We start from the raw sequence: 15,398 nt of genomic DNA, 5'->3' as shown, positions 1-15,398 counted from the left end.
CATTCAAGTTCACAATATGAGGCGTCTGAGACACACACGCACACACACAAGGCACAATGTTGACACAATAAACATTTAATTAGTTTGACTAGCCGCGAGGGCTAGCCCTGAGGCTCCGTTACGTAAGGTTCAGTACCGTGTAATTACACTTGGAAAAACAAATTATGGCACATTTGTGAGAGTGTTTGTGTAAGGGATTCTGTGGGTGGGTGGGGGAACGGAAGACAGGCTGCTGACTCACTCTTTTAGGAGAGAAGACCCCCACTGTCCCCCCGTCCTCTCGGATGGACACACCCATCTCTGCCAGCAGGGACTCTCTGCAGACACCAGGGAAACAAAGCTGTGAGCCACGCCAACATCCACACTGCTGCACTGATGAAAGAAACAGTTTCTACTGTGTGTGTGTGTGTGTGTGTGTGTGTGTGTGTGTGTGTGTGACAAAGAGAGTGGGTGAATTAGACAGATGAGAGACGGTTGGGTGTGTCCCACCTTTCCTGTCGGATTGCCTCCGTCTTCCTGAGTTTCTCCTCCCAGGTCTCATTCATCTCAGCGATGATCTTCTCTGTCTCCTGTAAAAGGAGGGTTGAGATGTAAGAGATAGATAAAAGATGCACTCACTGCACGATAAAAAAACACCACAAGCCAATGTTTATATCAGTCTATATGACGTTGTAAATACGAACAGATAAATCTGTACATGACTATTGTCTCCAACAAAAGGTTAAATCTTGCTTAGTTAACCATTACTTAAAAAGTAGGACTATCTTAGTGAAAGTTAGATAGAGAATACAGAGAATCCTGTCAGACCTCCAATCTCCTGTATAGTGTTAGTTCAGAGGTAGCTTCCAGACGTACCCCTTCTCCACCACCAGGGAAGGGGTTCTGTTCTGGTTCGTATAACAAATTCTGAACCATTTGGAGCATTTTGACCAAAAATAAATTGGTTCGCAGCTGGAACCAAAAGATAATTGGCTTTTCCAATGTGAACTGGGAAATCTTGGTTAGTTCACTCAACGCGAGGTGGCATCTTGCTAATACTTCCGTTGTGGATTGTGCAACGCCCTCCGTTGATGACATATTCGCGATTACAATGGTTCCGCTCAAAACTGGTGTAAACAGGCTGGTTTGCTAGATGGCACCAATGTCCAAATAATCCTGAAAGGAACTGGTTCAAGAACCGTGTTGTTGTTGAAAAAGGGCAACAGAGTGTTATTTCCTACCTTCAGCCTTTCCACTGCCTCCTCTTTACTGATGGGTCCGTTGGGGCCCTGCTCTTCTGTCGGGTCATCGAGAGGTGACTCGGGGTCCGAGAGAGATGGCTGATGGGTAAGCGATACCTCCATGGCACTAGTGGAGCCTGCCATGACCCGGGCCAGACTGTTACCCTCGACTCCTGACAACAGTAGGAGATAGGGAAGAGTGAGTGTGTGTGTGTGTGTGCGTGAGTGAGTGGGCAAGAGAGAGGGTGTGTGTGTGTGTGTGTGTGGGGGGGGTGTGTGTGTGTGTGTGTGATTGCAACTTACTCGGGAAACAGAAATGTACCGTCATTAGTGTGTGTACTATACATATCTACGAGTGGTGTCTCGTGTATGCGTGGAAGTAAGTTCATAGTCTGTCTGCATGCGTGTCTGAGAGCATCTGTGTGTTACCTGGGGCAGTGATAAGCTGGCTGAGGTCTTCTGTGTTACCTGGGGCAGTGATCAGCTCGCTGAGGCCCTGGGCGAGCAGTAGCTCCTTGAGCCTCTGGACCTCCTCCTTGAGCTCTCGCACCAGGCGAGCGTTGGGGTCCTCATTAATGACGGCATTGCAGCGAATCTGCTTGGCCCTGTCTGCATACCTGAGAGGGAAAGCAAGACAGAGACAATAACTTTTACATTTAGTCTCCCAACCTTTCCATTATGTGAACAGGCTGTGGATGAAACATCTCTTGAGCCCAATTCTCATTGTCCCGTGGACTGTCCTCTCCTCTGAACTCTTTCCTTTCTGTGGTGAGAAACTTGGACTTGGAATTGTGCAACACAAACAATCCAATTTCTCTAACATCAGACATGGCACTTTTTTGTGTCAGTGTGCGTATTATTCTATGTCTGTCTGTATATGTACAGTATATGTCTGCATGTCCGATCATGGGTCTGTGTGGAGAAGTGTGTGTGTGTATTTCTGGGTGTTAACACTACCTGAGTGTGCTTAGTGTTTCCTCATAGTTGATGTCAGCTGGACTCAGAGCAGCAATCATGGCTGTGCGTGAATTACCACCTTCAAGAACAGAAATACGGTCTATGGATCAGTATGGATGAAGAAAACTAACAAGACACATAACTAGTTAAGTAGCTACTCACAACACATCATACAAACTTATTTGTACAAATGACCCAAATAGTGTCTCTGTCGCTCCTTTAGACACACCCACACACCACACACACAGAACTTTACCTAAATTTTCCCTCAGCAGCCATGTGAGCACAGAGTCCCGGTAAGGAATGAAGTCAGATTTTCTCTTCTTGCTGCTTTGCTGCGTGACACAAATGCAGATGTGGCAAATATGAGTCACGGTAATGGCACCCTGAAATGCTCCATCACAGCCGCTGCCGTGACAACCCCAAATCAATGACACTTGACATAAATCAATACTCCCATCAGTGCATTAGTCTGATTAAGCCCCAGAAGCCAAACAGGACCGGAGTTCAAGTGTAATATGTTCCCGAGTGACAGTTCCACACAGGAATGTTGGAGTAGGGTGGAGTGGAGTGGAGTGGAGCGAAGGGAAGGGGAAGAGAAAAAAAGGAAAAGGGGATACAGTGTACCGGGTTAAGAAAGAGTGGGAGTGAAGGGAAGAGAGACAGATATATGACAATCACCATTTCAGCCAGAGCAGAGATGACCTTCCCCAGTGTGGTCAGCGACTTGTTGATGTTGGCACCTTCCTGCGGGGTCACGCGACAAAAAAAACAGACTTAATTACGTAACAATGGCCTATAAAAGTCAGTGAGTTTTGATGTAAGTGACAAAACATCCCATCTGACATTTACTGTGAAGTGTGAAATATGACATCAAATCTGAGGATGCTCACCTTTAGCCTCATGCCCTTCGCTCCCGTCGAGTCGGCTCTTTCACTTCCCGCCAGGTCAACCAGGCTGATCTTACTCACCTGAGAACATATGTACACAAAACCTTGGTTTCACTTCTCCCGTTCATCCAGAAACTGAACATCCTATAAAAGCTAGGGAAGCCTCTTTACATGTTTACACAAAATATATAAATGAATAAGTGTACCCCAAGAACTGCTATTAGTTTTACTCATTCCATAGCAGTTGACTACAGCCTATAGTAGCCTATAACAAACCTATTTGGTGAGTTTATAGCCTACTTTGAACTTATATACTATGGACAGGGCCTACCATTTAGCTAATATGATAGAAGGGATAGCAAGCCTTATTGTTAATACAACAGATTTGTGCCCAACATGTGCCTAGCAAACAGTCAATTCTGGAAGATATAAGAGCGTGGACCACCTGCTCACATCTTTAGGGAACAGGAAATTCTGCACTTTAGCTATTGCTCTCGGTTGGCCCTAACCACAGAATTTAAAAAGCGCCAAGGTTCATTATGACAGGCATTTGGCATAGTGCAGGGGACCAAGCCCAGTGCAAATGTCTGCATTGGTGGTAGGGGAACAAAAGAAAATAACCTCACTCTAGCTCTCATTGAGCTTCAGGAAGCTATTAGCCATCTAGAACATAATACCATCTAGGCAGTCAAAAAGAGATTGTAAACCATCATGATGACTTAAAAGGGAAATAAATCAGCAGCAAAGCAATAACACAAAAATCCGATACTTCCTGAATATCTGTCTAAGAGGGAATAAATATTGAGAACAGAAGAGAACCTTATATTGTGCCCTGTGGAACCCCACATGATAAGGGGGCAACATTCGAGAAGATGCAATTAACAAGAGCATTTATCACTCAAATGCTTTCCACCTTATCCCAACAAAATGCTCCAAAAACTCAATGAACACTCTACGGTCCAATGTATCAAGGGCAGCAGTCAGACTAAAACTGAAAAGCTCTTGAGTCAGCCGCGAACAGCAGATCATTTGTAACTTTCAGCAGACTCAGTGCTATACATTACATGAACCCAGATTGATTCATCTCAAGGATCCTATTCTCAGCTATATAACTTTGTAATTGATAAAAAGCCTTCTCAAGTATTTTCAATGAAAAAATGTAAGTTGGAAAAGCTGGAAATGAAAAATAAACACTCGCTCTTATGGACAACAGTATCGAGAACTGAGGTACATGCTAAGTTGAACAAAGCAAGAAGCTCATCCAAGCCTGGCTGAGAGTTCGATTCAGAAACAGGTGCGTAGGAAACACAAAAGCAGCAGGCCGTAGAGCTCTTAATCTGTCGACTAAAACTGGAAGGCTTGTGTCTGATGGTTGGATGCGGCAGACGCACATTAAAAATCGTATATACATATGAAACCACAGGATCACAAGTAAAGTCAAGACTATGTCCCTGTTCTCGTGTAGGATCAATAACAAATTGGACTTAACTGAAACAGTCGTAGTGTTGAGGTGCACTATGGTAACAAACATTAATGTTAAAATCTCCAACAATGAATTAATCAGAAATTCTACCCACACTCAGAAGGAGAGTACCAAAGAAGTCAAGTAACTCTTCAATGAAGTTTCAGGTAGTTTTGGGAGGCCTATACACTAAAGCAATGAGACAAGGTTTTGAGTCCGACGGTTCAACTTCTAAGAGCTGATTTTCAAAGGTAGTATTAGACGTGGCAGCTAACTGACGGCACCTAATGCGCTTCATAAAGACAGTCTCAAGACCTCCGCCACGGCCAGATGAAATACAACAATGAAGACGGACAAAACTCAAATAGAGAAGATGCATCACTCTTATTTAACCAAGTCTCAGTGACAAACAGAAAATCTTAAATCCTGTGATGTGAAAAATATTTATTACTGACTGAGCGGACATTAACCAAAGCCATACACATGATGGAGCTATCCTTACATGAGGCCGATGCCCGACCGGCTCATGCGATTTGGAAGCTTGGGGAACTGGAGAGATAATCTTGAGGTTAGATGCTACAACCACATGACGTTGTCTATGCCTGTATCGTCTATGTGAAAGGCCACTTATAGTGGAAATAGTCTGTGGCCTGCAAAGGGAGCTAACAAAGTGTACACTACGAGGAGTAGCCCTAGGTTGAAATTCAATTAGTCTGTTTGCCTAGACCTAGTTCTGGTGCGAGTCATCCACACAAAGTTTGGGAGATTAAAACTTTCAATGTTAGAAGACAGCACCATAGCAGATTTGGATGGAAACCTTCTTTCCTGTTAAAGGAACAATGGACCCAAAATAGATTGAAACTGTCATTTCAAATTCGCTTTCAAACACAAATGTAATCCTAGAAGACTAGTAAAAATCTCCATGCCCCTATGTGGGAATATGTCCGAAGATAAACCTTGTACGGGGAGCATGCATGCTCTTGCACAGATTCACTGACAGCACTCACCAACCACACACACACACACACACACACACACACACACACACACACAAACAACAACACACACACACACACACACATAAACACACACACACCTTCTCTGTATCCAAGTTGGTCATCTGGTCATGTCTACGCTGCGTGAAGAGGATGGTGAAGACTGCATGCGAGCGACTGCTCGTCTCATTCATGTTTGTGGCCGCCACAGTCCTGAGGAGAAGAAGACAACAAAACCAGTTTAAGTTGGATGATTGACACACACACACGTTCACACACGTACACACACACACACACAAACACACACATGCACGCACACACACACACACACACGCACACACACTAATGACAAGAGACAAGCTGACTTCACAATTAAGCTTTAAAAGCAGACAAGCTGCCTTTACAATTAAGCTTTAAAAGCACCAATAAAACAGATAACAAATCTAATATACGGATATGCTTACACTCAAAGTCCATGTTAATGTATAACCAATACACTGGGGATGGTTTCATTTGTATAGCACACTGACATGGATAAGTGTGGTGCAGGAGTACCTCAGGGAGGCATTACACCAGCAAAGCATCATGGGAAACCACAAGCAGTAATATCATAATCAACCCTTTCTTCAGTGTGGTGTACCTGGCCTTGTTGCCACAGTCCATAAGGTCAGCGATATCGCTGTAATTGGTGACGGCCATCTTGGAGAGGTCCTCTACGTAAGGCCCCATGATTGGGTGCTCTCGCACGCGCAGCGGCCCTTTGCTCTTTGGGTTCAGCAGGTCTCTAACTCGCTCACAGTAGATCTCCATGTAAGACACCTACACAGACAAGGAGGGAGGGTCAGATGTTTTCCATACAATATAATGCCACGAAATATGCACCAAAACACTAATGCCTCCAACAACTTAAACCTAGAACGAGCTTAAGAAATCTTTGTAATCCTCATTCCTTTCATAAAAGAACAGGTTTCACTTTGTTGTTGAACTTTCTTCTAAATTATTAAACCTCTGCTCTACCATGTCAAAAAAAATCCTATTCCCAAATCTTACACAAGTGTGACCTTTGTAAAGTTATTTGGCAATGATCTGATTGCACGACCCCTGACATGGTACCAAAAGAATGTTCTCAACCAGAAGCCAGTGGGCAGCATCGGTAAACATCAACAGCAACGATCCTGAAGTTGACACCAACCACAGTGAACAATCGATAGAGCTTGTGCTTGCATGGAGCACTTCCCCAAAACAGATCTTTAAAGCAACCAGGAGATTAGGGAGAATTTGACCAGCAGACATGGGACATGTGGAGGAGAAATACTGATCAACTTGTATTTAAATGAGAAAAGTGCTAAAGAGCAAATGCCAAATACATCTGCTTATGCACAGAAAACGTGTTGAACAGTACTTGCAACATGAATTGAAAACAAGACAGTGGGAACGCCCATTGTGTGCAGTTGTCACATTCAACACCTCATCCTGAAACTCAACCTCCACCCGCCCCAGCAGTAACTGGCTGAGCTCACTTCCTGTTTTTTGGGAGCGGAGTTGTGTTCTCTTACCTCCACTGAGAAGGACAGGTCAGAGTCCACGTTGTCCACGATGCGCTTGAACAGATCTTCACAGAGCTGCGAGGGGACAAACAGAACACTGTTACAACAGGTCTTCACCAAAACCATACCAGCTGAGGACAGAACATGAAGTGATTTAACAGACTTTTTTTAAATGACCATCACTGAAATCACTGTAAAGTTTTAATAGCTTAAAAGAAGATGTTGTTGAACAAGATGATTTGATCTTGAAATATCAAATGTGCTGATACACAGGACGTCCTTGTGCGCAAGATGGCACTTCACAAAGGATGGCTTCACTAGTCTTAACTTAATATAGACTCAAGACATTTCAGCATTAAGTAGTCACGTTAGGTCTACTTGAGCTGTTCAGATCATGTTCCCAAAAAACATGTAACAATGTGGCTTTTGCTTACGGTATTTCTCTAAAAATACATCTGCACATCTCTCATCGCGCTTTATATATCAGTTACTACACAGCTGCATAGCTCAGTACATAGGCATGGTTGATTCTGTGCTATATGAACTACACTTCCCATGATTCCCAGGGTCAGGGTACTCGTCTGTCAAAAGGAAGTTGCATATTTCCAAGCTAAAAGTCAACACACTAATTTCTTACAGACTTGGCCTACTTCCTTAGCTTCTTTAATGCTTTGATTCTATTTTGCATACAATTCTTATTCAAATAGATCCTGTGTATGCTTATTTACAAACCAAATGTAGACCCCATCCACCCATACAATATTGTTGTATATTCACATTTTATATTGTATGTAGCAGGCATCAAACCCAAAACTTTCTAAAAAATCTCGGCCAACCAAGTTAAAGTAAATCTCCTTATTTATATGTCTGAATGATGCCCCTCGTGTTGAGGTACCTGTGGAATGATGCCCTGCTGGCCAGATTCCTGTTTGCCCATCATGGTGTAGGACTTCCCCGACCCTGTCTGGCCATATGCAAAGATGCACACATTATAGCCCTCAAAGGCATGGAGAAGCATCTCCTCTCCGATGTCCAGGTACACCTGCCTCTGGGAGGCAAAGCATGGGTCCTCCGTCTACGGGCAGCAAGAGGGAACGTCAGCAAAAAGACTAACAAAGGGCAATTCACAAATCACAGGTCTTGTAAATTCAGTAAAATGCTTACTTTCACAGTTCAATGAGTCATTATACTCTCAATCCCCCAGTGACAAACAACGCAACATGTGAGTCACTGTCAAGTGTGAGGAGACGACTGAGAAATGCAAGGAATGTCAACTGTGTGCTCACCGAGGTGTGTGACCAGTAGGAGTAATCAAAGGCGAAGGTCTTTGTGTCTTTAGACTGCTTGGGGTTAGAGATACCTGTCCATGGGAATAATCTGGATTATAATCTCAAGTGTAACACCAGTTTAAGAACACATTAAATACAGTGGCTTAATAAACATTTCCATACAGTAGCCATACAATCTTGTGGATGTGCGAATCACAATTCTTTAAACTGTGACTGAAAAGTAAAAATCACTTAACAAGTGTCTACATGTCTTTTTAAGCAAGTGCACTTCAAAGCTTGAAAACCAAAATGGACATAAAAAATAAAGTATAAAACACTAAAACATCAGGAAGACACAGTTCATTATGTTACGGCCATCTACAGAAGGTCTTGTCTACACAGTTCCCTTTTCCAGAGGTTCCCATAACAAAGGCCTCTCTCAGCACACTATAATGGGACATGCTGAGTAGGAGGGCTTGCTGGGCCTCCGTACCACATCTAAGGGTGGCTAAAGGAAACCCGGGGCGGTGGTAGCCTACACCGAGTGAGAGCAGCCGCTGAACAATGGCCAAACCCCAGCCTTGGCCTGTCAAACATCAGCGTGTTTGTACTGGAGGCAGGTCAAGCTAAACAGACTGCCAGCTGAGCAGATTCTTTAGATAGAGAGAGAGAGCGAGAGAGAGAGAGAGAGAGAGAGAGAGAGAGAGAGCGAGAGAGAGAGAGAGCGAGAGAGAGAGAGAGCGAGAGCGAGAGAGAGGCATAGGAGGGGAGGGGTGGGAAGCTCTGGATGGAAATGTTGTGTAACCTGAACAAGAGAGTTTGCACAAGAGCTGCTCGCATGCATTTCTGACAGCTCCTGGCCTTGGTTTTGAGGACGAGAGGCGAGGTTAAGTAGAAACAGGGGACAAAAACATCAGGTAGATGTTTGTGGGAGAAGAGACTATGTATCCACATTCATTAGAACTGAGGGATGAGAGTCATGGCGAGTGAGAGTGTGAGCAAGTTTGAGAGTTCCCAAAGAAGCTCCGAAGAGTAACCATGTTCAGTTTAGCTTCATAGTCATATGAATATCAGAACTGTTTCTTCTCAGAGGACTTACTGCTGTTGACAATACTGGTGCTATATTTAAACAATCCACAATGCATGCTCAACACAACACCCACATTGTGATCTAATCTAATGGGAAAGTAGGCAAACAGCTTGGGAAGCAAACCAATGCCAAACACTGCACAAAGCCGAGGCAATGTACCATGTGAGTATGTGTGTGTAAGTCCCTTGTGTGTAAGTCTCTTGTGTGTGTTCTGCATTTCACTCACATGTGGATTTCTCCTGCATCTGGATGACACACTTGGCCCCTCGATTGGTTTCACGAGAGTTAAAGGGCCGGACGCGCACCGCCACCTTTACAGAGGCAGACGCCATACCGGCCTCTGGCGTTCCTCTCTGATCTAGCGGGGGAAGAGAGAGAGAAAGTGAGAGAAAGAGAAGGACTAATTAGAATGGCAACATATTACAGAACAGAATTTACAGATAAACATGTCAATATATAGCCAAACAGAATATGTTTTATATAATATTTTAATGAAAATCTTTTGCATTTTCAGAAAATCTACTCGACACGCCCAAATGCTCAGGTTTGTGAGACAGAGGAGGATGGATAATGCACGTCCTTTGATCTTTCATTCCAACCTGAGGCAAAGCCTGAGGCAAAGCCAATGCAGACTTCAAAGTAGCCATGCAAGGCCAAACTCAGCCCCTCCATGTTTTCTGACTCTCCGTTGGCCTCTCACTCACACCCTTATTTGCTCACTCAAACAAAATAACTTCCTGTCATCCTCTGACCTTCTACCACTAGTTCATGCAAGAGGGCGAGAGACGGGTGTTAAGGTCAGAATGGGATACAGTAGTGTGCTCAAAAGACAGTCATGTAACAGGTAGTGCAGGGGAAAACAAGCTCTTTCTAGAAACTTCCACCTGCACAGAAATTTGTGAACTTCCTAAACAGATGATGTTAGCACATGGCTCATGGTAACGATTTTGTGCCTTGTGTGACAGTAGTGTCATCATTAAGTTAAGAGATAATAAGACAACAACCTTAAGTTAAGAAACAATTTGGAATGTGCTAGAGGGGTCTGGTTGTCTCCTTATCTCCAATGTGGAGGAGACAAGTAGCCCGGAGAGAAGCCGGCGTCTAAAACCAGCCTGGCTACGCCCTCCGTAATTCAGACAAGACGGTCTGTCCACAAACAGAGTGTGCCTGCATGGCAGGCATAACAAACATAGCAGGCATAGCTTCCACAGGCTGGAGCAGCCACACAGCCTTACGCAACCACAGCAGGTGACGGAGTAAATGACTCGTCTCCCCCATGCACACGCATCACCGTTCTTTCATTACACTGACAACTACTCAGTCTGATATGTGAGGAAGGTACAGCACATCCGCACTAATCCCCTTCATGTGAGGAAAAGTCATGAGGAACTCTGATCATGCAATGCAAAGCCCCTGCCTTTTGTGTAGGGTAGAAAAGTAGGACTGCTGGGTATGAGCTGTGATGGTGGTTAGCCAGTGGTGTGACCGGTCTGTCGAGGAGGACCAGATCAAATAAGATGTTTACACTTCAGTAACACAGTAAATGTTTACGCATGCAACTGCTAATAATATTATGCTAAGTTTTCATTTCATTGTTTTTGGGATGTGTGTGTAAAAACTGTGTGTTTTTACTTCAACTAAATCAATGTGTTTTCACAGTGTATCTACCCCAGAAAATGAGTACAGATGCCGATGTTTCATGTCTATGATAGTTACAAACTTTTATATACACACAAATCACATAAGTTATTGTAATTGATATTATTGTAATAAGTGATCGTGTACATCCTAATTATTCAGGAAACCACCTTTATTTGAAAAGGTGGCCCAAAGCCTAGCCATTTATAATCCCAACTAGTGGGCAGGATTATCCAGGTCTGATTCATTCAGATTAACAAACATCCATGCACAGCCTCAATAACTTTGTCTTTCTATAGCGGCTGTAGACAGAAAGCTGCCCTGTGCATAGAAAATAAGCCACATACTTTGTTAGTGTTTCATTCTAGATCCACAGGTCTGTGATCAGCCACACACAGTCCCAGAGAAAGAGCATTCATTTGAGTATGATTATGTCCCCTGTCTTTATCTTTCACCCGAGTGTCATCTTGGCACCGGCAACGGCTGGTCTGCTTTCAGAGGAGAGCAAGCGCGCTTGGTGGAGTGCCTGTTTGTTTACCACTGATTCAGATGACTGGCACTCGCTGCTCTTTGATGCTTCTGCCAGCACTTGTTCTCTGCCATCCGTGTGGTGTTGGAGACATATTAGTGATGAAGTGTGATGAAAACAAGAGTCGAAAACACAGCAGCCAATTACATGAGGTGGAGAGGGGTCATTTTGAGCTATCTGGAACATATTGATGGGTTTTAACCATTGAGTGAAGTTAAAGTACACAAAACGTATTCAGCAATGCCAAAACGAAGTGTTTCACTTGCTTACACATGGAGGTTTCAGTTTTCTGTGACGATGGGACAGAAAATAGACCTTTGCAAAAAATATCCAACATTTCAGTGATTCAAGTGTCTACCGAACTTGAAAAAGAGGTGGGACCAAAAACAACAAACAGGTCAGCTACAGAAAGAAGAGAAGAGAGATTTAGGAATCGACCAATATGCATTTTTAGGTGATTGTCAATATGTAGTGACTTGGGATGGCCGATAAACCAATATTGGGCCATTATTTTGGGCAGATATTCATTAAGCATATTTGGCAGTTGCAAAAACCAAACACAAAAAGGGAGTTATATGGAGTTAATTTGCAACTTAAACAAAAGCTGAGCTATTGTTACACTTTTATGTTTTACGCCTTACATTTACAAAAATAAGATGTTAAAGTATATAACTAGAATTATATAATTATAAATGTAAATTATTAACTAACCTGTGCCAGTAAAAGTTCAGTTGAATGTCTTCCCTCCACCATGTGACTCCCTAGTGTCAATTGTCTTTGCTTCAAATGCTATTGTTAAGCATATAGAATTGAAAGAATAAAATATAAATAGTTCTACTTTAAAGCAGCCTTATGGAGTTTTGGTCTAAAACGAGTAAACTATCTACCTTAACACTACCTACGCAAACACCTTTAGCAGCCGAGTTGGTATTGATAACAGCTCGCTAACATGCTAACTGGCATATTTTGGTGATATTGTAAGTGTTGAGAAGGCTTTTCTTTCATTTTCGCGTGTTCCGACCAAAACCAGTAAACTAGCCTGGATGGATAGTGGAAATGACAGGTGTGTTTATCTGTACTTAACAAGACCATTTGCCATCAACACTAATTTGAACAAGATGATAAGTAAAAAGTAGTTGCCCATAAAAAAGTGGGACATTGTTGTACCAGGTTACTTTAACTCTGTATGCAAGTAAACCTGCCATATGTAGCGTAAACAAAAGATCGCACATGTGGACAAATATCAGCAACACCCATATGAGGAGTCTGATACCAATATGAACCAATAAGTGTCAACAGGGGCCAATAGTGGCTGATTTATCGGTTTATCTTCAGAGAGCTAAAGATGTATGTTACAAAGTGAGAGAATAATGTGTGGCAGAGAAAAGAGGTGGAGGGAGAAAGAGTCAGGCAGAGAGCGATACTCTTAGTCAGCTTGTGGAATGTGCCTCATGTCTGTCATTATGCCTACCATGTAATAAAGCCTCTCCCAGCAGTGGAGACCACAAGACAGGGGAAAAAGTTCACACACAAGTCTATGTTCTAAAGCCTGAAAATTATTCAACTGAACACAGTTAAGAAAACATGGCATAACCACGGTTTAAACCTACCAGGGCAGACAAACTTGCAAGCGCCTTGTTAAAGGATAAACAGAATCACATGGAGATTAAATGACGTTAAATTCCACATTAGAACACAGGCGCACACACACGCGCGCGCGGTCAGACACACACACACACACCGATACACAAACGTTTCCCTGCAACCGAGTGACTCTAGAAGTTCACAAGAACTTTAATGTAACATTTAGGCTGCTTTGTTGTCTATGGTTGGAAATCAGACTCCTAAGATCGAAAACAACTGGTGAGAGTGCAATTCGTTTTTCACAGTGAAACCAATTGCATGAAAAGAAGATAGCTGAGAAACAATTCAAAGCGGCTTTTATGGGGAGGAGTTGACTTACAAATGCCCCGTTAGAGACAAAAGGCCCCGGGGAGCCTATTGTACACGTGGAGTGCTATAGTTTCACATCATTATTTTCTGTTTAACAACACAGATAGCCGAAATTCTCTCTAACGTATGCTAAGAGGAAAACACCACAGTCCATGGATCTATAAGGCCCAGTTTGACGAGAGAAAAAAACATCAGACGAGATCACCTGTGTTGCCTTCAATCCTATCAGTCACATGGCTTTGGTCAACACAATGATGAAACATCCATTCGTGACCATGTAAACAAACTCAGATGTCGGCCAGCAACTAGGTAATGGGTTGGTCGATGATACCGTATCTCTAAATTTAAACGTCTGAACATTTAATATTGAAGGCTTCAAATGACAATTACATCTGGGCTCACTTGGTTAACATACGCTTCAGCAGTGGCATAGCATAGGTTAACGAAAATAAATCGAGCAGATATTGTGACACAGCTCTACTACTTTGTAAAACCTTGATAAATTCATACAAAAACTTTTAGATGTACCACTGTGGTTAGGTAGACTATGCTACTTGAGAATCCTACTCACAAAAAAAGTTGAAATAGCTGTCGTGCCCTTCCTTTCATTACACGACCGACAGATAGAGGGAGAGAGAGAGCGAAAAGGATTCCAGATGGATGATGTAGGAGTTAAAAGTAGGATACTCACCAGTTAATTCAACTTATTTTCTTCCTGGAATGCGTCAGTTGATTGCAAAACTATAAAATCCAGCCTCCAACGGATGAAAAGTTTCTAGGAGCTCGAATAGCTACACGGAAAACTTCTAAAAAGTAGTCTAAAAAGCTTAGCCTACCACCTGCACAGATAATTGGCAAGCGGATCGCTGCTCACGACGACGGAATAAAAAGTTACGTCCAGTTCGTTTTTCCCGAGTTACCCAAGTATCAGGCATGAAGTGGAAGTAAACTCAAGGCACTCCGAAGTACACGACGTATGCCTTTATAAACTTTAAAAGACAGTATGACTTGAAAAAAAGCCGTTCCACGCCTGGTCACCAAGGCAAAATTCCGAGCTGGTCAAGTCCCAAAAAACTTTCCTTCCAAGAGACAGACAAAAAGGTGCACCGAAGACCTTAGTATGTGAAGGGCTTCGATGACTTGAATAGTTACCACGGCATTATATTATGACTCTAAAATAATAAACCATAAATTAATTTAAAGAATAAGGTGATAGATTAAAAAAAAAAGTTGCCGCTGCCCGCAGCCTCGCGTGCGGCCCCGTCACCCTTCTTCCCCTGTAAGCTCCACCTCTTCACGTTCAGGGGACAACACTGCCCCCAATCTCATGTGACGTCGCTTTACAGAAAACGATCAGTCACATTTTTAAGAGATGGTGAGGCAATGTTATAGAATTCACTTCTTAGGTATAACTTCAGATGAATGACGATTAAAGTGTCTCAAAATAATACCCAACAGGCCAAAATATGCAGGCAGGGCCTAGGTCTACTTGAGTTGCAATAAAGTTTTCTATTTTCTAGTTTTCACGTGTATTGTAAAAGTAGGCTACTCAAGTAAAGTCCTCAAATAATAAATAAAGGGTAAACTGGCTCCGCAAATCGGATATTCACAGTGGATTAGATAAAAAAAGAAACAAAATGTGTAACACCTGCAAAAGTTGTAACGAAGTAAAACTACTTATGTATATGACAGATTTAAAATATTGACTGATACGATTTATGTACTATACTTTTTGCACTTTAAAATTTGAACTATAAAGCCCGAGTATGACTGTCTTATGTTAGTTGAAAACATAATATCCCTTCATATCTTAGAATGCCCGGTTTAGGCATCTGAAGAATGCTATAGG

At 42.7% G+C, this 15,398-nt stretch overlaps 1 protein-coding gene across 2 annotated transcripts in view; it reads right to left on the bottom strand.

Annotated features, from left to right (window-relative positions):
• The window catches only part of kif1ca (kinesin family member 1C, a), a 22,026-nt gene extending 7,214 nt beyond the window's left edge, over positions 1 to 14,812 (bottom strand). Inside the window, exons 1-16 of one of the 2 annotated variants that reach the window (XM_080831743.1) lie at positions 14,241 to 14,812; positions 9,656 to 9,787; positions 8,358 to 8,431; positions 7,967 to 8,146; positions 7,081 to 7,146; positions 6,165 to 6,343; positions 5,626 to 5,737; positions 3,071 to 3,148; positions 2,859 to 2,924; positions 2,434 to 2,512; positions 2,178 to 2,256; positions 1,650 to 1,837; positions 1,221 to 1,393; positions 490 to 569; positions 242 to 317; positions 1 to 25 (exon numbers count right to left, since the gene is read on the bottom strand). The exon at positions 1 to 25 is cut by the window's left edge and continues 55 nt beyond it. In XM_080831743.1, the coding sequence (XP_080687869.1) occupies positions 1 to 25; positions 242 to 317; positions 490 to 569; positions 1,221 to 1,393; positions 1,650 to 1,837; positions 2,178 to 2,256; positions 2,434 to 2,512; positions 2,859 to 2,924; positions 3,071 to 3,148; positions 5,626 to 5,737; positions 6,165 to 6,343; positions 7,081 to 7,146; positions 7,967 to 8,146; positions 8,358 to 8,431; positions 9,656 to 9,761 (1,561 nt within the window). In that variant the 5' untranslated portion in view covers positions 9,762 to 9,787; positions 14,241 to 14,812. The remainder of the gene's footprint in view (positions 26 to 241; positions 318 to 489; positions 570 to 1,220; positions 1,394 to 1,649; positions 1,838 to 2,177; positions 2,257 to 2,433; positions 2,513 to 2,858; positions 2,925 to 3,070; positions 3,149 to 5,625; positions 5,738 to 6,164; positions 6,344 to 7,080; positions 7,147 to 7,966; positions 8,147 to 8,357; positions 8,432 to 9,655; positions 9,788 to 14,240) is intronic. The other variant, XM_080831744.1, reaches the window with a different exon arrangement.
• Between the last annotated feature and the right edge of the window lie 586 nt (positions 14,813 to 15,398).

The sequence above is a fragment of the Sprattus sprattus genome (genome assembly GCF_963457725.1).
Source record: "Sprattus sprattus genome assembly, chromosome: 1".
Classification (NCBI taxonomy): Eukaryota; Metazoa; Chordata; class Actinopteri; order Clupeiformes; family Clupeidae; genus Sprattus; species Sprattus sprattus.
The sequence above is the reverse complement of the archived record's forward strand: the minus strand, read 5'-3'. Positions and strand labels throughout refer to the sequence as shown.